Source organism: Centroberyx affinis, unplaced genomic scaffold, assembly GCF_046629955.1.
Source record: "Centroberyx affinis isolate AG114_WGS23_722 - 3 ecotype Tasmania unplaced genomic scaffold, CSIRO-AGI_Caff_v1 ptg002808l_1, whole genome shotgun sequence".
In the NCBI taxonomy this organism is placed as follows: domain Eukaryota; kingdom Metazoa; phylum Chordata; class Actinopteri; order Beryciformes; family Berycidae; genus Centroberyx; species Centroberyx affinis.
The window spans coordinates 102,793-126,757 of record NW_027280954.1 but is presented as its reverse complement, the minus strand read 5'-3'; the positions used below and the strand labels follow the sequence as shown (position 1 = coordinate 126,757).

Below are 23,965 nucleotides of genomic sequence, written 5' to 3'. Positions count from 1 at the left end.
GCCCACTTACAATGAAGAAGTCCAACAAACAATATGCAAAACCTAAATCAAACAATCTAATGTTGTAAAATGGCATGATTCATCTTGTCAGGAAACAGGAAAGGGAATTTGAAATGAACTTCTACTAACTACCCAAATGCTTGAATTGTAGGGAAATGGAAAAATCAAGACAAGTCAAATTTGATTTATATAGCACATTTCATACCAGGGTAGTTCAAAGTGCTTTACAGACAGGAAAGCAATAATAAATGGTAAGAAAATAAGAGCATGTAAATACACAAATATACACATGTATACAAATACATACAAACATACATGCTTGCTGTACATATACATGCATACAGTATACTAAAAGTATGGCGGCTAGGAATGTGCCATAGCAAATAAAAAAGGTTTCAAGCTTGCTTAAAAAGAAGAAAATCGTGGGATCATGTCTCAGATCATCAGTGTCTCAGAAATCAGTCTTCAAGTACAACAACAGTGAAAACTTCCATCAGATTTACATTTACATCATTTCATCATTGAATGGATAGAACTGTCCTTTCACTGTTTGCTATGGTAATTTCACTGGTACGCTATAAAATGGCGACTATGGCATTTTAAGGGTTAGTTGCTATGGTGACGCAAGTCCTGGCATTCAGGCCATAAAGTGTGTCAAATTTGCTTGGCCAGCTTTTCTTGTCAAAATCAGCATATTAACAAACCTAGCTGGTAAGCATCATCAACTTAATTTAATATAGCCTTAAATGCTATGAACTAACGTAGTTTAGCCTACCTTTAGTGGAGAGGAAAAGTTAGCATTCACTAACTTCAAACAGCTAACGGACATGAAACAGATGAATTCAACTATAGCCACATCCACTAACTACTAAGAGGTCAAAATGTTTGAGCTACTTAAAAAGACAGTAGCTGCTTGTAAAAGAGCACCACCTAGTGGTGGCATGAGTGACAACTTCATTCAGCTGCAATGCCAGTTTTCCACTGCTTTGGTCCTCGCTGCAAAACCTCTCACCTCAGCGACTTGCCATTGAATCAGTTTATACAGAAGCTAGCCCAACAGTACATGAAAATGGCCACAGCTCTGACCATCCAAGAACGCTGATTTTAATGGGAACGATGGTTCTATCCTTTTAAGTTCTGTGGTTACTACCACAGGCATTTCAGACACGGCAGTTCAACAAGGACCTAATGAAAATCCTACAGGCTCTATGGCACAGCAGTACATGGGGATGATGACCCTTCTGGCAAGCACAGCCATATTAGAAGAAACAGGAGCGCTTGTGAGCTGTTTGTCATTACAATTTATGCTTCAGCAAAGATGGTTGCATTGGTGGTGGCCTGGAGGTTAGAGAAGCAGACTTGTGACCGGAAGGTTACTGGTTTGAACAGTAGAGCTGCTCTGTAGCCAAGAGTAGAAGACTGTGGTTGCCCTGGGCAGTAACCAGCGTGAACGTGTTAATGGGAAGCAGGGCGTTTCCTAAAAAAAGCATAGAACTCTGACGGCGTTCCCAGGATTAATAAAGGTTAAAAAACTCGAGGAATATTATCCCCCATGCCCCTAAAACACACACTCATTGTCTCCTGCAAAATCGAGCTTAATGAACCAGAAGACAGTGCTAATCTGTAACATCCTGGCCACAAATCTCAGCCACTCATTGTGTCTCCCACTGACTCGTCTTTCAGCATCGATCAGCCTGCATCATAAAAGAAACGTTATTGATCGGTGACACCAGTGTACGTAGATGCATGTGTGTGTGTGTGTGTGTGTGTGTACATGCACAGCAGGTGGGCTTCTGATGCTCACAAGCTCACGCCGAGTCCAACCCATGATTCACGCTCTCTCCAGAGAGTCATTGTACCTAAGACAGCAGAGTTTGTTTCTATTTTGGATGGAGATAAGAGTGCATTTTTCGTTTGTCATCGTTTATTTTAAGATCAGATGACCTTCCTTTAACAGCTTCCTTCTTTCGTCTTCTCCCCAGGTTACCCTAACATCGTAGCTACATACGGCCGAGGCTACACTGGTTTTGCCCCTAGCTATAGCTACCAATTCCCTGGTAAGTTCTGCTCTCTTAAGCTGTTTGATTCCTCTCTGCTCACTTTGATACATACAACTGGCTGCTCTCTCTCTCTCTCTCTCTCTCTCGCTCTCTCTCTCACACACACACACAGACACACACATTTGTTTTATACTATACTTGTGATGACTAAATTCATTCCTTAACCCTTACCTTAACGCTTACAGTAACCCAAACCTAATCTTAATTCCAAAAACAGCTTTTGGCGAGCTGCCTTGCCCTTTGTGGGTCAATTTTGTTTGTTTGGTGGTATATTTTTTTCTTATTCCCGCTGATAACTAGGCAATCGTAGACGACCTGATGCCACATTGAGATATTTCCAGCAGCAGAGTTTGACAGCAGAAAATGTTCCAGCGATATAAAACATCAACGGAATCAAAGAGCGAGGGCTTCCTTCTGGAGCCGCCATTTTTCACCAAGAGACGTTCAACAATCATACAGGGAGAAATCCATCGTAGAAGAGGAGAGAGACCAATTTCTCCACCAAGAGTAGCCTCAATACATCTTTGCTGATCTGCAGTTGGCAGCATTTTTGAAATACAACGCTGTCGTCGATGACTTGTAATTTGAACAACTGGGCAAACTTACCTCACTATCGCTATCACTCTTTCCACATACAAGTATACAGCACAGAGAAGCCTCTTCTACACTACAAACATTACAAACTGAAATAGGTTGAGGGAAAGTGGGTACACCAAAAAAGTTCTTCATCACAAAATAACTACTGGATTGAACATCACAGATCGATGATATCTAACAGTGGAAGACTATCTGAGGGGGGGAGCCTTTAATCCTGAACTCAAATCCTAATCCTAATTTTAAACTAACTTCATCCCTAAACCCAAGACCTAAAGTGTTGTTAGTCCCCTCACCTAAACTAACCTTACCCTTATAGGGATGAGCATATCCTCTGAGTCAGCCTTTGCACTGTATAGCTGTCAGCTACTTCATACTCTGTACTTTATTTAGAACAGTAAGAAAAGAAAATAACCTATTTAAATTGAGCTTGCTTTGTTCTTCTCAATCTCTATCCTTTTTTACTTCAATGGAGATTGAAGTAAAAATATTGTTTGCCTGACTTCTCTATTGAGATTAATTTACTTTCTACACCCTGAACCCAAATCCTAATCCTGAACTAACCCTAACCCTAAACCCAGTTTGTAAACCTAAAGAAATTTTAACCCTAAACCCAATTTTTAATCCTAAACTTGCCTCTTGAAGAAGTGAGAACCGACCAAAATGTCCTCACTCTGAAGGTGTAAAACTCAAACTGGTTCTCACAAGGATAGAAGTAGGAGAGCACACACACACACACACACACACACAAACAAGGACCTATAGTTGTGCGGGCTAAATGCAACAATGCATTCAGTACACTGAAATCCTCAAATGCAGACATGCAGACGCACACAGACAAACAGACAAACAGACAAACAGACACACACACACACACACACACACACAAGCGCGCCTGTGTCAGATCTCAGCAGGGTTTCCTCAGGATGAATGTGTAATGCTGTCACATCAGCCCAACCCAAGCGGCTGTGCTTAAAGGACAAATTCCCTTCCTGGCAATCTCCACACAGCAGCATTATCTCAGTGCCAGCTATTACACTGCTGAAGAAATGCAATCCCCCCTTCTCTCCAAATGTGATTTGATAAGGTGACATTAAACTATTATTTCCCCATTCGCTACCTCTAAAGACCTTTACAATGGGAAATGCCAGAACCAAGCCCAGAATATGCCAAAACTAGTCATCGGAAATCCACACTTCAGTGTTGATTTCATGGGTTATTTGAAGGAGTGGGAGGTGGGCTGGTATACCAGCTGCCTGTCTAGCATTGGTGCCAGTATATGACGACGATTTTCTCTGATTGGACACAGGAGGAAATAACAGGTTTTTTTTACATTTTCTTTGCATAAATTGGTGTACTATGCAGATCCTACAAATAATAATCAGTGACAGTAAATATCCATTTTCTCGCTGATTGATATAACGCTTTTACATTTGCTGTTCTGAACACCCGGTGGTTGGTCTTTCCTGGGAGAAATCCACATAGGAAGTGATGCGTTTTACATTTGTTACGGTTGTTTGGAATAAACAGAAGAAGAACTGGGTAGTTAGCAGTGATAGCCACCATGGCTGAACAGACAAAGAAACCTACAGACCTACAGAAAGTCAAACATCATCGGCATAAAATCAACAGGATCTTATCGAAGCGTTTGTGTTGTATGCAGTTGGCTTATCGTCTTGTTCCTTCCTTCATCTGCCTCATCGGTCAAGGTCATTCTAATGCAGTGGTTCTCAACGTGGGGTCCGGGGACCACCAGGGGTCATTGAGGGGGATCCAGGGGGTCCCTAGCAAATTGATGAAGTGTTAAACTTCACTTAGTTAATTTATAAGAAGTTAACACAATTAGAGAAAGTAGAAGACGACTACTATATAAGACTATTTTGATCATAGTTTCACTGTTATCCCTCTAGCTGCAATACAGATAGTAATGACATTCTGGACAAAATCATATCTAACAATAAAAATATTCTCAGATTTGGGTCCGAGAGGCAAAATCTCATCAAATGGGGGTCTGTGGCCCTAATGTGGACTAAGTTTGGGGTCCTCGATATGAAACGGGTTGAGAATCACTGTTCTAGCGCGAAAGTGGCCGAAAAGCACATTGTAGCCAGAGTTTATGTTTCAAAATCGATTCGAAGAATATCGCTGCTGAACTGTCGCCTGAACGACACCACGCAGGCAACACCGCTGATTCGACCGCAGCAATTAAACGGCAAAAAGCCGAGCTGTAAGCGGCTGAGCTGTGGAGCAGCGCTGGAGGAGTCCCATGGTGTGACTAAGCCAGAGGAAACAGGATTAAAATACGTCAGCCTCGGGACTGTACTTTTCTTCAAGGCCGCGGACCACAGTGCAACCGGGGGAAACACACCAGGCTGTCGCCGCTCCCCACACACACACACACACACACACGCACAAGCATCTGATGGCCCACTAGGGTTGGCCAAACACAGCCTGTCAAATCCCAGCCTCTTCCAACTGTGCTATCTCCTCCAACTGCCCTTGCTCGTCCACAGCGGTTGCTCCGTGTGTGTTTTCTGACGGCCGAGCTGTCTTCCTCCTGATGCTGAGCAGGGGGGGGGGGGGGGGATCAAAGCCCCCCCCCCGTATACCCCCGAGTTCGCGGCTCTAATCCATACCATAATGCTCGACGTATCCCTCTGTAATGACACGGAACATGTTATTTTGTCACGGCCTTAGTGCAGATAAAAAAAATACATTAAAAAAAAACCCCAAAAAGGCTCTGTGTTAAATGTATTCTTAGTGGCCCGTCATCAGCACAAACAGGAGGGCAGCTTTGGCAACACATCTATCCGTCCCTCCTTTCATTCCTGCCTCCCTCCATCCAAGCTGGCACCTATTAAAAAAGCCAGGGTGAGGGGCAGTGGGGGGGGGGGGTCCTGATTGCTTTGGGTTAACTTTTTTTTAGGCTTTGCTCTTAATCCCTTGGCTCTTCCTGTAAAATGATCTCGCCTTTTTTTTTTTCTTCACCCACACCCCGCCACCCCGTTCGCTCGTCTCCCTCATTCTCTCTCCCTGTGATTTCCTGATAGCGCCGGAATGACCTTGGTGCTCGGACATGTAAGGTGAAAAGCCCTTTTTTCTCTCCTCTCTCTCCCCCCCCCCCCCCCTTTCCCTCTCGTAGCGTTGAGGGATTTAGAATAGTTGGCCGGCCTGCGGAGGTTAAAAATTGACTGTTGAAAAAGAGAGGAGCTCATTTTTTCTGAAGCACTGCCCATAATCCTCGCTAGGGACCCAATTCAGAGGAGGTCAAACAGAGGGGGTTGTGTCGGTGTGTGTGTGTGTGTGTGTGTGTCTGCGTGAGGACTGTGATTGTTCATGCTGCCTCTCCACCTCTATTTTGCCAGCTGTTTTTGGCTCCATTTAACGCTCTTTTATTACAGCGTCTCTCTATTCAGGCCTATTCAAAGTGAGCGTCTCTTCCATCGCCTTATTCTGGTTTCACAGCCCATTAAGCGCTTCCTTGAACGTGGCTTGTGATGTGTCTGGGCGAGAGCGGGGCCGGTAATGATTACAGTTTACACTTCTGTGTTGCTATTGCTTTCGTATCTTTGCTTCAGACGTGCCGTTGTAAACCTGTCCCTTTCCACGGCTTTCACTGCCGATCGCCGTGTGTGTATTTGTGTTTTCGGCCTGTCTTTGTGTGTGTGAGTGAGTGAGAGAGAATAATCATATTTTGCCACCCAGATAATTTATGCCTGATGTACCTGTAGACACACATTCACACGCTTGGGCTGCGTTCACACATTGGTGTTATTATTTATTTTTTTGTGTGTGGAGAAAGCGCAGCCTGGAGCACTTCTTGTGAGGAGAAATAAAAAGCGGATCACGACAACGTTAGCTTAGTAACCTGCTAGCTAACAAGCTGGTTAGCAGTTCTAGCAGATAATACAGTGTTGAGCAACAAGCAAAGGCTTACCAGATATTCCCAATACACGTCCAGTACGCTCCCACACTGCCTCTTTATGACTTGTGTTGTTGTACTCTTTGATATTCGCAGCGTTCAATTTCTCTCTCTTTGTTGTCGTTGTGGGAAATGGCCTGCAGCCTCTCCTCCATCGTGATTGGCTGAAAAGATGAACTTTCACTTTTGAAAGCACTAGCAAAAGGCGCTAGCGGTTTTGAAACAACGCTATAGCTGAATCCAAATGTCCGGACTTCCCGTTCCCGGGAAGTCTGCTGAGGACTCCAAATCCACAATCCATCCAGTCCACAAGGGGCCTCAAGCGGACTTTCTGCAGACTTCCAGAGAGTCCGCTTGGGGTGCAGACTTCAGCAGGCTTCACTGATTTAATTACCCACAATTCATCGCAATACGGACGTGACGTCGTAGTCTTTCCGATTGCCGAACAAAAAAACAAAAAGAACTTATTATGAATGTGTAAAACAATGACTTTATTAAAGCGTTACTTGAATCATGTAGGCCAGAAATAATATTCAACCACATCATGACACAGAAATATGTAGAAGTATAGGCTATAGAGGTAATCAAAATGCATTTTATTATTGTAGTCTTTAAGTGATGGTAGCCTATAAAAGCTGTGCAGTGTAATGCCAAATATCCAGGCTATGAAAAATGAACGAAAAACTACAAAAGGTCTTCCAATGTAAGAAATACCCAATTTATTTAGCCATAGTTCGGTCCTTATTTACAAACAATTTCTGTATTTGAATGTGTGTAGCCTATATGTTGTGTAGAAATGTATGAGTATCATTTTGTTCACTCACAAAACAAGCCTAGAACGATTACATACGCTAAGTGCTGCAGCGATCACCGTGTGCATGACTGTAGTTGTCTCTAGACTGTTGCTTCGAACGTTTCCACGGCGACTGAGTGAACCAGACTTGAGTCACGGTGCGTACGACTGAAGTCCGCGAGGGGCTCAGTCCACGAGTCCGGAGGGTGGACATTTGGGTTGAGCATACACCAGCCATGATGCCCAGAGCAGATTCAAGGAATACAGCAATAACATTTGCATCCGGACTGCCTCGGCCATTCCTGCGGTGGAGATCCCAGGCGGAGGAATGCTATCTTCCTCAGCTTTCTCCCGGCCGCTCACCTCTCCCTCCTCTTCCCATTTCACCGAAAACCAATTGTCTCCTTGTTTTTGTCACAGCCCATTTCTGGCAGCTGACACGTCGGCCTCTGATGAGAGCTGAAGGATGCGGCACATCAGTGTGTGTGTGTGTGTGTGTGTGTGTGTGTGTGTGGGGCGGTGAAGCGCCAAGGTCAGAGCCTCTTAGAGCCAACTTCCTCGGCAGGCCCCGGCTAATAAAGGCTCTCTTCCCTCCCTTCGTTCCTCCCTCGCTATCTCCCCTTCCTCTGCTTACCTGTTTCTTTCTGGAGGGGCGCGTCTGGAATTGATGTTTCACTTTTCATTAGTCCCTAATCAGTTATGCAAACAGAAAGAGGCCATTGGAGACACACATACACACACACACACACATGGGCACACATACAAATTCACACATGCATACCACATCACCTCCTCCCTCTTTTTCTCTCACATACAAAGAACATACACAAATTTTTACCGTGGCGGCGTGAAATTCAAGAGCCGAACTCGGGATACATAGACTCAAAAGTATTGTATTATTGTGAAACTTAAATTATAAACCTTCACATTTTAGCTGCGATTTTAATCTCCCATAAAGCTCTTCATATCGAAATAGCTTTGAAGAATGGGGGACATGACTAGAGAACCTACTTCTGGGGACAATATAAATGAAATGGAAAAAGAGAGGGGGATAGTGCCTCAGCATTAGTTCTATAGGCATGCATGTAATGTTATATAATCTATGTTTGTTAATAGGGCTGGGCGATAATTCAATATTATCGTTTATATTATCGTCTTTCAGTGGAATCATATCGTGATGATATGAAGATATTTTAATATCGTGACACACATTTCTGTTGTCTAAATTGATGATGACAAGCAAATTTTACTTAAAAACTCATAAAATGAGGTATGGTAGGAATATTATTTGAATATTTCTGTTTTGTTTGACAGCACACCTAACATTAGCATTCGTTTCAATGAGATGAACATTAATTTGATTATTTAACGTGATTTTGCATACACGAACCATATCGTGATATATGTCGATATCGAGAAAAATCCTTATGATTATCGTGATATTGATTTCAACCATATCGCCCAGCCCTATTTGCTAATGTACCTCCATATAACTCGATCAACTCGGGAGCCAGAGAGCTGCGATCACATTCAAATAAACGGATCATCAATTAATAAACTAACGCTGAATTAGGGCTTTGTGTCACATCCACAGATGCACTGCAGGACTGCAAAGGAGCTGCGCTTGTTTCTCTTTGCCAGCAACACATCGGCGCCCGAGGCAATATCATCACCGAGCGGCCCGACAAATAAGTTTAAATTAAACACCTTGCCGGGGTGGGAGTGGAGGTAGAGAGGCAGGGCGCGATCTCCGCTGATGGCCATGAAAAAGGCTGATGGTGAGATGCCCACGGAGCGGACTTTAATAAGAGACCACACAACATGCTGGGTTGTCAGAGTTGACTGTCTGCCCTCGCTGGCCTCCCAGTGAGAGAGAGAGAGAGAGAGAGGGAGAAAGAGAGAGAGAGAGAGAGAGAGAGAGAGAAGCAGGTAGACCAGCATGGAGAGCAGAGACAAAGAGGATGGCTGCAGGAGAGAGCAAGTGGAAGAGGCTGAGGGGGGAGGAAAAAAAAGGGAGAAAGTACAATGTAGAGGAAATAGAAAAAGAGGGAAAAATACAGAGAGGGGGAGATGCCGCTAACAGCAGTGGTTGTCCAACTGGTGTCCGGGTGACGCCCAGGGGTCCTTGAAGGGTTTCCAGGGGTCCCCAGCAAGTTGAAAAGTAGTCATTAGAAATTATTCCAATTAGAGAATGTACTGTATACGAATGACTATTGTAATCCTAGATTTCACTCTCACTGCTATTATCTCCCCATGTACAGTGTAGACACTTCTAAAAATCAATACTAAATCAACAACTAAAATCTTCCCATATGGGCCACTGGGACTAAATCCGATCAAATGGGGGGTCCGTGGTCTATTTGGGGGTCGTTTGAGAAGCACAGCACTAGAGAAAGGAGAAATAATGAGATGGTTTGAAGGGAAAGCAAGACAAACATTTCTTTTTGTTTTCCGGGGAAGCGCTCGCCTACAGGAGAGGCTGTTCCAAATCTCTTTTTTGCTCCTCAAAGTACATTCAAAGAAAGCTCGATCAGACGGGGTTGGTGAGGGTAGAGAAAGAAAGAGAGACATGGAGAACGAGAGATAAGAAAACGGATGAACTGCAAAAAATCTCCATCTTAACAAGTCATTTAGTCTATTATTGAGTCCTAAAATCGAAATTTTCTTAAAATAAGTGAGAAAATCTGCCAGTGGGGTTTGATGATTTCACTTGTTTTCAATGCAAATCAACTTCTTTCAAGAATTTTGTAGTATCAAGTGTTATTTCCTTGATAGTAGTGAAGTGATCTGCCTTTTTCTGACTTGTTTCAAGATACCGACACTCATTTCTAGAAATCCCCTTAAACAAGTGAAGCTGCATTGGAAACAAGTGGAGTTATCTCACCTCACTGGCAGAATTCTTCTCACGGTTTAAGAAAAAATAAGATTGGAAGGCTGAACATGAGACTGAATGACTTGTTAGGATGGATGTTTTTTTTTGCGGTGTGTATGACGAGAGGGCGTTTGAGAAAGGGAAGTTAAAGAAATGGGGAGAAAGATGACAGTTTGGCATGTCCTGGTGGCTCAGCTGGCACATCAGTAGATTTTCCCGGGTCTCTCTCTCTCTCTCTCTCTCTCTCTCTATTGTCAGCCACCAAATGAAGCAAAAATGCGTGTGATGCGATGACGCCAGAAGTGATAGCTCACCTATCGAGGCAAGACGTTCTGCAGGCCACAAGGAGAGAAAGACAGGAGAGAGAGGGAGAGACACCTCGACCTCCTCTGCAGAATCAACTGAGCACGACCCACACACACACTTTGAGCCACTTCCACACTCATATACACACAGCAGACAGTGTAATGATGCAGACAGACCGAGAGGCAGCTCTAGACTCTAGTTCCCAGTGGCTGCTTCCTATATTAATGCGGTCGAAATTAAAGTAAGAGAGGAGACTGTGGCTCCCGAACTCGTTAGGGCCGGTCGTATGATAATGAGAATAGATCGGTTTTGAGTTTGGTTTTAAGTTTATTGCATACTGTCGGGGTGCGTTTCAGGTCAGCGGTCACCGGCTATATCCAACACACACACACACACACATTAGTACATGCTTGCAAACCTGTGGATCTGCACTCACCATCTCTCTCCCTCCCTCTCTCTCTCTCTGTGTGTGTCTCACATACACACACGCGGGCGCACACTTAAAAGCAGCCCACTGGCTAATTTGGAGCTCATTTATCCAGGGTGGATTATGCAGATGATGTGTGTTTATGGAGCAGGCCGGGCCCCGGGCTCAGCGGAGATTGATGCTGTTGCCAATCAGGGCTGCGCTCTCCGCATATGGAAACGGTCGTCTGAATACCTCTGACCGGCTCTCACACCGCGCTTCCCGAACAGCCGTAAGCTGCCCCTCCAACATATGCTGTATCACCTGCTCGAGGCCCTTTTTTTTTTTGCAAAGGCGGGGCAACCAGCCATTACAGTGTACCGGGGGGGGGGGCAGCAAGTGCATGCACATTTTGCGAGGGGAGGCCAGGAGATCGAGGGCAGCGAGGGGGAAAATGGCTTTTTTTTTTTCTGTCTTCCAACATCCTATGCGAAGCCAAATGCGTAATTTTTTTTTTTTTTTTCAAACGTTATTTTTTTTTTGCCATTTCCGCTTTATTGCACTGTTTATCATAAAGATTGACAGAGGCGGCGGCGAGGGGGGGGGAGAGAGGGATAGCGCGCGATGTAAGTCCCGAGTCCGCTGACCCGCGGGCGGCCCGACAAATCCGGATATTTTGTCTCAAACGGCTCCGTCCCCGTCCGTTTTTTTTTAAGGTGACATTTTCATCCTCGGCTGAGCGGGGCCGAGGTGCCGTCCTGTCGAGCGAGGGCAGATTTAATCGAGGCTTTTGTAGCTGTCTGTCGGCCTTGTCCCGCCGTCTTGTTCACCTTGTAGCGCGGGCCGGCGTGGCACGTGTTGTATATCAAGGACAAACAAGGGTTGTCTTCCATTAGATCGGTGTCTGGGAAAAAAAAATAGGAGGGTTACTGAGAGAAAGAAAGAGGAGGAAAGCTAGGTGAAATGGAGGGAGCGCGTTCTCTTGTCCTCTCCCCCCCACCCCCCACACACATGTTAATCGCACTAGCCGGGGCTCTGCCGTGGAGCCCGGGTCTCGGCCTGCTGACTGGTAATTGGCCTCATTGTCAAGGCAGAGCGCCGGAACGCCTCTGTGAGCACGGGGGGAGATGAAGCCAGTCGTCCCCCCCCTCCCCCCCCGCCCCGCCATGGCCCCCGCGTGTCCCATCCGATCCCCTCCTCCCTTTGATGGACCTCTGCCCTCTAATTGGATGTTACACCCCACTTGTCACCTCTCGGCGACGCGTTCAGGGACTCGTCCGGATAGATGCGACGTCAATGAGCCAAGACGTCAGATGAAGAACCCGGGGAGAACACGGCTCCAAAGCCGCATCTCCATTTCATTATGGGTCATTATGAACACATCAGATGTGATTGTGGGAATATTGAGAGCGTTGAGGGCCTGTCTTGGTCTGATTTATTTGTTTTTGTGCAGTCGTCTGTATTATGCCGGATGCTGGTCAGTTTCCAACAGTCTGCCACAGTGGACCCTTACCGTGAACTATAGAGAGCCTAAGTCCCTCCCCTTCCGGTGGACCACCATGGGACCTTATGTCGGAAAAAATATGTACGGTAGTCAACAATAATTGTTTGATGCCGTTTGAATTGTGCCATGAATTACACATATGATGTTTTGTCAATTTACAAGATAATTTTCCAAGTGAAGAAAGTCGCAGTTTGTCGTAAAACTGTTGAAGTATCAGACTGTGAAAATACGTAATTAGAAAGACTACGCACCCGAAAGTGGCGTAAGTGACACACAAAACTAAACGTTACTTTACTGTTTTACGACTAACTGCCACTTTCTTGACTTGCAAAATGATCTTTTAAATTGACAAAACATCATATGTGTAATTCATGGCACAATTCAAACGGGACCAAACAATTATTTGTCTCTCGCCGTTGACTACCGTACGTATTTTTTCCGAAATAAGGTCCCATGGTGGTCCACCGGAAGGGGAGGGACTTAGGCTCTCTATGAGGGGACATGTATCTTTACTGTTTCTCGGACATATTCCCCACTAGCATTTATGGTTTTGCACGTGTTTTAATCTATGTTCCTATTTTTTGCAACTCTTGAAACTTTAACATTGTCCAAAGAGTCCAAATGCTACATGCCATTGTTGCCGACTGTAGTCTAGTTAGTTCTGAGGAAGAGCTTTCCTCAAATTTGCCGTCTATGTTACCGTACATTATTTCACACCATTTTACAGATTGCCTGGAGAGCCCAGCACAGCCAGCGAGTGCTTTGGAGGGGATCCCTTCCCTTTTACCCCTTCAGGCCTCTTGTTTTTTCTGCAGTCTGGGAGTCGACAGCCTCTCCACAGCTGCATTTCAACCCATTTCTCTGCTGCCTTTTCAAAGGCCCTGTGATGTTGCACTCACCTGGAGTGAGATAGACAGAGGTTGCAGGCTTTCAAAGCCTAGTTGGCAGGCTGGGGGAGAGGAGAAACCTTGTTTTTCATGGAGAATGTGTAGACAATGTGTTGTCTATTTCGAGGAGAGGGATGGATGGATGGATGTACCAATTGGGTTCCCGCTGTGCCTTAATGCCTTCAAAAATAGCTGTGTGAAATGCGCCATTAGCTCAGACTGGAGGCATCCACAATAGCCCCTGTGTGTGTGTGTGTGTGTGTCGGTGCGTGTGTTTGTGTGTTCGTGTGTGTGTGTGTCCAGCAATTTGAAGGCAATGTTGTGCAGTGTTTTGTAGTGGCTGTTTGTGCTCGCTATCTGTCCCAAAACATCACAAATTAAGGTGGATGCATTTGTGGAAAGGTGAGATAATGCCAATATACAGAAAGACATACACACACACACACACGCACACGTCTTGAAATTCTGTTCCCCGCTAAAGCGCTTTTTATCTGTAGAGGCTATTTACTCTTCAACGAGGGCCCCACTGTTAATAATAGCCGTGGAGAAGTAAGCCATTTGTGCAGGCCCCAGCTCCCTCTCATAATAAATGATGTATTAAGCTTAGGGGAAATCAGAGCTGTGAATATCCCCGCCTCTTTCCCTGTGCATCTCTTAAGTGGATCCCCACTCTATTTTCTTCACATTATGTAGACAGACCTTATCAGTGTGTTTTCTACAACTATACGTTTTTATATAGCCGTACATGTGTGGTCCACGCTTCTGTTCTTGGGCTACATTACACTTTTCATTGAACCGAATAGCATTTTTTTTTTGACACGTGGACTCGCTTATTCTTATCAATGCCGTTTCATTAGGGCGATGGCACGAGGAGCGGGAGGTTGCGAGGGTGACTGGGTGATGTTTATGGAAATTTTGTGCTACGGCAGGAAAGCGCTGATAGTGCTGTTCAGAGAGCGGATTCCTTTGAAAAAGGCACGCGAATCCAGTCAAGGCCTTTTCCATTTACCGCTGAATGATTCACCTTGCGTTCCGCACACCTTGAAAAAGACAGCAAGATGGAGATGTAGAAATTAATTCATCTCTGCTCTCTCTTGCTCTCTTTTTTTTTTTTTTATTTCCCTTGCTCACTTTGCACAAGTGTACCTTTTAACCCTGAGTTTTGTATGCTGTCTGAGAGCTGTATAAAAGGCCTCATCAATGATGCTCCGAGGGGGAACCCTGCTGGCAGAGAATGCAATCCTGTACAGTACAAATCTGCTTCTGCCATGCTATTAAACTGCAATGGGATTTCTCTATCCACAACCAAATCTGTAGTCTTGGTGCTTCTCCCTTAGGCTTGTGGGAGGAAAGGGGAGGTTCACATTTTGCAAGTACAAAATAAGGGTGGGGGGAAAATCAGTGAATGAGTAGAGAGGGATTAAATAGTGATTAGAGAAATTGTGATTGTAATATTGGTATCAGTAGTCTGGCTGGTTTGAGATTGAGATTGGGTTTTTGGGTTTATGCTTTCCTCCAAGAGACTCTTGTGAACCAAAAGTGTTTTCTTGGCTGGGCCAGCAAGTGGCGACCGGCCCAAGGAGTTGGTCTGCCTGATGTTAAACAAGTTGAATATTTAGAAAGGCTCATCATCCAGTCAGGGCCACGACTTGGGCCAGTTTGGTTGGTTTTTTTTTTCTGTTTGAAAGAAGACACCGAGTCCACTAACCTGTGGCAGACTGTTCCACAGCATGGGCACTTTGACCGTGCTTTTGCGGTCAAAGCGATTGTTTTCATCCTGAATCTTGGGACTGCTAGCAGGATGCTGTCAGAGGATCTTAGGCTGCGATTGGGCTCACACCAGGTTAAAAGGTCAGAGATGTAACTTGGGGCTAGACCACATAGAGCCTTAAAAACAATCAGTAAAATTGTAAAGCCCCTACGTGTAGAATTTTTATCTAATTATATCATCCTCCAATTAATTTTGATACCATAAACGTTTGTCAGTAGAAAAATGAGACCATCGCGGAGAAAGTTGGTTTAGTCTATGTGTTGCTTTCAGTCTGTTCACTCTCTCTGTCCGCGGGTATGATTTCTGGGAAAAGTGCTAAGGAGGTGCTCAACCAAACCAAGAAGACAACAGCCGCAGTTTGAATGCAGGCTAGTTGCTTAGATTGAACAGCGTGAAGCTAATCAATATGGCAGACAGTGGTAACATGGAAGAAGGACTGTAACTGCTGGACCCTCTGCAATAAAACAAAACAAGAAGCCTTTAATAGAAGAGGCTGAAAGAGCTAAGGAGAGGGAGGGGAGCACCGTAATCGCCACATTTAATACAACTCCGATTATGTTTCTTGATTTATGTTTAGTCTCATTGTTAGCATTTTCCATTAGCTGCAGCTCGTAGCATCAGAATAGTAAGTGTTGGACAGGCTATGTTAACAACAACAACAATCCCCCCAAACATCTGTTAACCTGAATTCTCACAATAGCAAACTACTTCATAGTACAACGCTGTCATTAGGAATAATATAGAAACTAAGGTTTGAGCTACAGTTATCTACAGCAGTATTTTGTTTACATATTGTGGCTGTATGAAGCGGGGTATCACAAACGCTGCTAAGATGTGGCAAATTCGTTTGCGACAGTGTCTTTTTTTGGCACTACCACTAGGAGTCAAAGTCAACAATTTTCAAATCCTACACATAGCGGCTTTAAAATCAATTCTAAAATTAATAGGGAGCCAGTGCAGCAAAGCTAAGATAGGGGTGAAGTATTCCTGTTTCCTCAATGTGGTTAGAAGAGTAAAGAGTAACTAAACCCCAAACCCAAATCTTTGGTGAAGCCTGAAGTAGGGTACTGAACTGGCCATCTGCTATTGGCTGGTCTTTGTGCCAGGTGATGTCACCTTCTATAGAGTACAACAGGTGCTGACATCACCTGGAACAAAGACCAGCAGTATGTTATGTGGACATACAAACTTCACTGGTGCTCTGACTAACAAGAGGGTGAGTACACCCCCTTGACCCCCTACAAGCTAAATAGCCTACCACTGACTTTCACCATGGAACCTGGATGGCCCAGCCACCACTAGGCACACCTGCTCTGGTTTTCAGTGACTCTTGATGCTCAAAGAAATGCTCCTCTCCAACCCATTTCTCACTGAATTTCCACTCCCACCCCATCGACGAGTGCTCCTACTTCCTCAAACATCCACCTCCATCCACACACAGACACCAGGTCGTTAGCCCGGCTAACGACGATGGAGACGCACTTCAGTCTGATGATGATGACGCCCAGAAGAACACGGAGTCCCCACCGAGTGCCAGCGCTGTCACTGTTTCTAAGTGGACACTAAATCACAATTCTCCATCCCAAACCTTCAGCAGCCCTCCGTTTCCCATTCGTCAAAGAGAATGAGCCCCGACTTCCTGTGTGCACAATATCCAATGAGTGATGAGTCCGGAGGTACTTGCTGCGCCGTGCTGCGCCATTCATTCTCATTTGGAGCACATGAGGAGCCACAAATCCCTCAGTCCACCCAAACATCAGGGCTAGTCGGGGAGCGGAATAGAGATGTAAGACGAGTAAAGGTGGACAGAGAAGAAATGGGAAGGGTGACATACATAGAGTGGGATGAACCAGTACTGTACAGAAAGGAGTAGGTGAAAAGAAGAAAAGGTGGGGTGGGGGACAGGGGGGGTGAGTCGAGTGAAGTAGAGGAGAGAGAGATGATTATACAGTAAAAGGAGAAAGCAAAAGAGACAGTCACAGGGTAGCGAGGAGGAGGAAAGAGATGAGAGAGAGAAACAGCAGAGAAGTAAAGACACAGAAAGGAAATCCATTAAGCATTAGTGAAAGAAATAAACTGTACTGTACAGCAACCTTGTTTGTCCTTGGAGCTCTTTTCGCTGTCTTTGTCTCCAGCCCCAGCCTTCAGATCCCAGAAACCCCCTAGGGCAAGCCAAGCACTGGGGCCCAGAAACCCACTGCAATCTAAATTCTAAACATTGGCTTTATCTATCCAGCAATAAAGGGCCCATGAAATTGATTTAATGCCGCAGAGGCTTTCCTGGGTGGCGGGCATCTCTGAAAGTGCCGGCAAAGCACCGGCCCCATCTATTCATTAACCTCTACTAATCCCACTTTGTTCATCTCGCTCAGAAACTTCGCTTGACAGGCCCAAGTTCACAGTGCTGAGCGGCCCTCTGGGTGATAGATGGAGGGAAGAGAGAAAGTGCCAAATTTGAGTTCAAAGATTCTTTTGATTTTTTTTTTACCTTTATTTATACAGGTAAGTTGATGAAGAGCATGTCCTCATTTGCAAAGATGACATGTTAAGGTGCAAAGACGGCAATATAAGATACATAATAAATGCAAGACTCAAGACAAATGGCAATGATGAGCAACAAGAATCAGGATGCAGACAAGAAATTAAAGATGTCCTCCAGCATGATAATGAAAATATTCACAGATAATGTGTCAAACATAGGGACATTGGAACTGTTTGGAATTTTGGATGTCACCATTAAGTTATTGAATGTCTGTGTAGGCAAGAGAAAGAACTGAATGAATGAATGATAATTACACAGTAGAATGCATCAGTGAACCTTAGTCAGCATACTGTAAACCGCATACTGATAACAACACCATAGCTGTTTCACAAGCAATTGTTGGATATGGGTCATGGCTGTGAGTACTCTGCTTATGGGGATAATGGCCCACCCCTTTGCAACTGAAAATTAGTTCAAATTGATTGAGTGAGGAGAAATTGCTATAATTTATGATGCTGTGTGCTTTCCATTGCTTCAGATTGGACCAGTGATGGCTCTTGGGCCCACAGATTTTACAGGCTGTGTGGGCTGTTTTTTGTAATTATGTTGTTTACAACTGGTAAGGAGGGAAATCTGTATGTGAGAATGTTCTCAATGAAGATCTGGTAAAACAGATACCTCTCTGATGCATGGCTAATTATAGAACGTTCCATTTCCGTACTTTGTGAGGAGGTAAGGAGGTGTTATGGATGGATGGCAGCCTGCAGATTGGACATGTATGGTTCTTCTGTCCAGTAGAAACAAGTATGTATTCTTTCTCTTGTCATTATTTGGCATGATTATCTGCCGAGGTGCCAAATATATCATACTTGGCTTTGGAGTGTTTGATGTCACATTGATTAGTGTTACTGAAAATGGGCTTGAATGAGCCGTGAAGGCCTCTCCCATGTAGGTGCTAGTGCATTTGCAGTACAAGAGGCCACTTATAATATCTCCTTGACAAAGACGATGCGGAGAGAGAAGGGATAAAACAAAATAAGGTGAGAAAAGTTGGAAAAAGACCCTGGACATCTCAGCACATCGTTGGCCCGTCGCTTCCCCATCTCACTGCTCCCTCCACCCCCCACCTACCCAGTGGCCACCGCTGCACGGGGGGGGGGGGTAACAACCTCATTCCGGAACCCATAGCATGTCCTGCTTAACCCAGGTGACCTCTTAACACAGCCCCTCAGGGCACGGCGTTCACACCCACTTACCTCCCCCAGCTCCCAGATCTCTCCTTTTTCCGTTTTTTTCCCTCACTCTTCTCTTCCACGCCTCATTTCCAGCCACCTCCCTCTTCCCATTTTCTCCTCCTTGCCCTCCCTCTGTGCCAATTTCCCCCAAACTCGCTGAAGTAACTCCCAAACTACCGTTTCGCTCCCCACATCCTCACCTCCTCAACAGGAGTACAATAGTAAAACATCGTTTCTTACCCCTATTTGCAGGACTTGCTGGTCAAGGCTGCCATCATGACCGCTGTATATCACTTTACGCAATCACCGCATTCCTTGCAATATCCCCGCTGATAGTTCAGGTCTTTGTTCAGACTCGTCTTTAATCTTGTCGCCAAAGTTGGAAGTGTTGATTAGTAGCACCAAATAAGAGGTTATTTCATGCGGCTTCAGTAGATTGGGGAATGTCTTTGTTTAATATGTAGAGAGAGAAAGAGAGTGGGAGAGAATGACTGCAACAGACAGGGCTCATTACATGCCATCCCTTCTATCCGAGTGCAACCATCTGGCATTGTCACCACTCCATTGTTCAGGACGCCCTCGATCTTCGATAGCCAAAGACATCTCCATGTGTTTAATTAAGAATAAGATAGTCTGTAATTATATTTATATCATAATAAGCACTTGGACCTAGTTGTGATGCGCTCCATTGTCACGCCTTCGTATGATGATTCCTAATTTTTATGTTTGAACCCTGTGTCGATTAAGGCAAATTGGAGTTGTTCATGAGGTACAAATCATCTGTCAGCAGAGGGTCAGGCATGCACAGGGTGTGATTATTGTAAGTGTGATCTCCTTCAGGGATCAATAAAGTATCACGTTGTTACTATCATCGTAATTATTATTCGCAGAGAAAGAATTTGAGAGGAAGATGGTTCTTTGCGTACCAAAGGCAATTGCACACAACTGTGGAGCTGATATTGGGAACAGTGCATAGTAATTATCCTGTTAATCTGTTCTGCCCATGACAAGATGACAAACACACATTCAAAGGTGTGCGAGGTGTACTTTTGCACATGATGGGTGTAATGGTTCACGCGAATTGATATTGAAATTATATTAAAAAACTTAACAGCACAAAAAACTGGCTAAATAATTATGTAAGCCATGCAGGCCAGGCTGGGTTATGGAGCATGGTCAAAATTGAAAGTGTCTTTCAATTCTCTAGCTTGCTCCTTCAGGATTCCTTATAGATTCAAACTGATTGGTCTGTTTACAAACCAATTTAGAATCCAAATCTCTAAATTCCTTATCCCTCTGTCTTGCAAGGATGATATCGAGTGATTTAATCTCCATTCAAACTGATAGAAGGAAAGTTAGGCTATAAAGGAAATCTTTTGAGCACATGGCAAATAGCAGATTGTTTGAATTAACCGATAGACTACAGGGACAGAGGCTTAAATCTACAATCTAAGAATATTGTATGGCTTTAGCTATTTGAAGAAAGACATGACAGAAGAAAAGAATTATCACACAAATAGCCATTTATTATTAAAGTGAGTGTATCTGTATGACAGTATAATTCACATTCATTATACGATAATAAAAAAAATCAGCAGAGTTTAAAAATACCAAGAAAAACAAACAAAATTTTTTTTTCAGTATGAACACTGCAAGGGATCTATATGGACTGCAAAGTATTTCATATAAAGTCAAATAAGCTAAATTGTTGACAGCTGTTTTTTTTGGTCTTCCACTCCAACAGAGCTGTGAGGGTGAGAGAGAGACGGAAGGTGACGAGTGATGACAAAGAAGTTGCTTGTATAAAAGTTGATACTGTTCAAAGATGACAGTTGCACTATCTCCATGTTTGCCAAGGCTCAGAATATAAAGGGGGGAAATGAAGGGAGGAAGCGGGAAAGATCAGAGGGACTTCTGTTCTCGGAGAGTGTGTTAAAGCCCCAGCATGCAACTGTTATGACCGTGTAAAATTGGGGGCGATTTTTCCATTTGTTTACACTGATTTATGTTTTCATCATTATTGGATCTCAGTTCTGTGAGTGCAGTGTTTCTTCCCAGAGATCACCTGTCAGTCAAACAGTGTGTCCAGTACTGTGACGTCTTTCTCTTTTTTCATTTTCTGTTGATGCGGTTTGAGTTTCTGTAGGTGGCGCTCTTTTCTTTGTTTGTTCCACTTCTTGTGCGCCAGAGGATTTTTCCCAGGAAAGACCTACCAGACACCAGGTGTTTAGAACAGCAGATGTAAAAGCTTCCCTCAACTCTATGTAGGTTGAATCATTATTGTGTCATATTGGTCGGTGAATAGTAGCAAAACGGAAGTTTATTATGAAAATGTCGCAGATTATTGCTTTAATCCACACCCAGTTGTCGGGTCAAATGTCGACATCATACAAAGATATATCCGTTTCATAAATCACACAGTCCCCCACCCTCTTCCTCCCCGGTCCTACCCAACCTTTGCTCCACCGATGCTGGGAAGACACAAATGACCCCCCAGATTGATGAACCTCAAAGGCAGACAACTGCCAGCTGATTAGCACACTCCTGGCTTTTATGATCCCGGCCTCCCCCCACCCCCCTCTTCTTCGACTCCTCTCCTCCTCCATACCATGGGTGTGAGGCGAGGTGAAGATAAGTGAGCGAACGCGGATGCGGACTTAAAAAAGTACCCCGGCATGTCGAAAATTTCCATATCGGCGTGGTGCGGAGCGCTCGAGCCGCGCTTCCCCGAGTTAACCCCTGTCAGCTTTATGTGTCGGCCCGTCCTTAACGCGCCTTCCAAGGAGATGATTGCTTTTCACACTTCCCGTGCAATACATGCAGACAATACACGATTGTTCCCTTTGTTAGATTTAGATGGTGCTCGCTAATCCAGAATGTTCGGCATTCAAATCCTCCAAATCTTCCAAATGCCTCAGACACACGCGTCCCAGGGACTGGGGATGAAAATTAGCTGTCTAGCTGTATCTCTGTGCAGTGCATCAGACTTCTTGGAGGTGTATGTTTTTTTTATTGTACCTGGTCCCTGTTAAATAAACACTGCACTATTAGTCATCATTTGTAGGAAGTGTGCTGTCCAAAAATACCATGACCAGAAAAACATACACACACACACACACACACACATATTCAAGGGTGGAAAGAGCACCAAAATATCCTACTCGAGTATAACTTAAGTAGAGGTAAAATTACTGGTGTAAAAATCCACTTAAAAAAGTTTTTTTTTTCCCCAAAGTAACCCATTTAAAGGTTCCATATTTTCCTGATTTTCAAATATATTATGGCTCAAGAATAATGATCTTCATGATGTTTTGCAAATGAATGTAGGTCAGTTAAAAGTTGATTTGAATTAGTAAAATTAAGTGAATGTGAAGACTAAGTCCTAACAGGCACAATGCTGGACCCTGATTGGGCGACAACAGCAGCTCCGCTAATTTTAATGAGGTAAACCTGTGGAAGCTTTCCAGTTCAAATGCTGCAAACTGGCCTGACTGGAAGGATTTCAGTCATTATTTAGTGAGGGAGCTCATCAGGACCAGTTGTGGTCCATTTACTGGAGTTAGTGTTAAAGGATAATTCTGGATATTTTCAACCTGGGACTTATTTTCTTAGGTTTTGCCATCATGACGATTGATTGCCATGTTCTCCTCATATTGGAAGACGTGGTAGAATGGGAGTTTGTTGCTTCAATTTGAAAGTGTTTTTTACGTATTTTACTCGTTGGAATGTCCACATCCAAAATCATTTGCATGTATGAATTTTAAATTGACCATAAACAAACTACAGTAGATATTTCTCTCTTTTTGTAAGTGTGGTTGATTGTATTAGTGTGAATATAACTGATGGTTGTGATTTTTCATAGCTTGACTAGGGAGTGAAATACAGTGTGGTTAAGTCCAGCCAAGTCTGCAAACATTCAGTACCAAAAGAAAGGTGTATTGGACAGCAGCATTCCCACAAAAACGAAAGGAAAATAAGGCCAGTGTTTCCCCTATATGCACCTAGCAGCTATGACCGCCGCTGCTGAATTAGAGAGGAGAGGGGTCCTTCTTATCTCTTTGTTATATTATTTTGCACTATGGATGCTTCATATCCAGGTCAATTCACACACTTGTGAGTAAAGCATATAAACAGAGAGGAGAGGAGAGGGCTCCGTCTTCTTTAGAAACTAACGTTATATTATTTTGCGCTACGGATGCTTCATATCCAGGTCAATTCACACAGCTGTGAGTAAAGCATATAAACTTTGCGCTTACCTGATAATGTCAGCACAACGATTATAACAACAAGCACCGGGTAGATGTCAAGCTGCGGTTACATGAGACATTTTTTTTTCATTCTGAATGAAATCATTCCGAAGTAAGATTGCCACACAAGTGTTTACCTGAGCGCTAAATATAACGTTCGCATTAAGATGTGCGTTTACATCGGTTTACATGCTCCACAGTATGTAATCATAATAAAAGTTTCTGACATGTGCAAAACACCGAATCCAGCACTCTAACATGGGCTTACGTTTTTAAAAGATGGACCTGCGTCAGTTATTTCTTTCCTGCTGTTCTTTCTGATGAAGCAACAGTTTTATCAAAACATACGACTGCATAAGTGTCAGAAAAAGACGTTTTGTTTTGCCCCCGCAATGATCGGGTCCATTTGTAATTTTCACCGCTGTAAACCGAAACCGGCCCGGAGAGGCGGAGTCAGGACTTGATATAAAAACGGGCTGCACCGCCTACATCATGCCTGAGCGCCCCGGGGTTAATAACAAGCACATCCATTCAAATCCTCCCGGAAAAAAGGGAAACGTTATTGACGTTACTTACGTTAAATGCGCGAGCGTGTGCAGAAAGAGGCGAGATAAAGAAAGTGATCGGAATGAGTGTTTACATGACGAAATTTTATCCATCGACCGGATTATGAAAGAGTTAAACCACCCCTCTCAAACGGAATGAAACTTCATTCGGATCGGCAGTTTATTCTGATTGAGTTTATATGAGGCATTTTTATTCTGATTGGGCTACTATTCTGATTAAAAGGCTCCATGTAAACGCATCTAATTGAAGCAAGCGATGCAGATCACGGATTCAGGATTACCATTCGCCAAAGGTCCTGCAACTTCACGTATCGCACAGT

At 44.1% G+C, this 23,965-nt stretch overlaps 1 protein-coding gene across 1 annotated transcript in view; it reads left to right on the top strand.

Annotated features, from left to right (window-relative positions):
- LOC139657993 (RNA-binding protein Musashi homolog 2-like) overlaps nt 1–23,965 on the top strand; it is a gene marked incomplete at its 5' end in the record, with an annotated part of 90,684 nt that overhangs the window by 22,610 nt on the left and 44,109 nt on the right. The window contains one exon of the mRNA XM_071535993.1: nt 1,983–2,057. Coding sequence (XP_071392094.1) covers nt 1,983–2,057 — 75 coding nt within the window. The remainder of the gene's footprint in view (nt 1–1,982; nt 2,058–23,965) is intronic.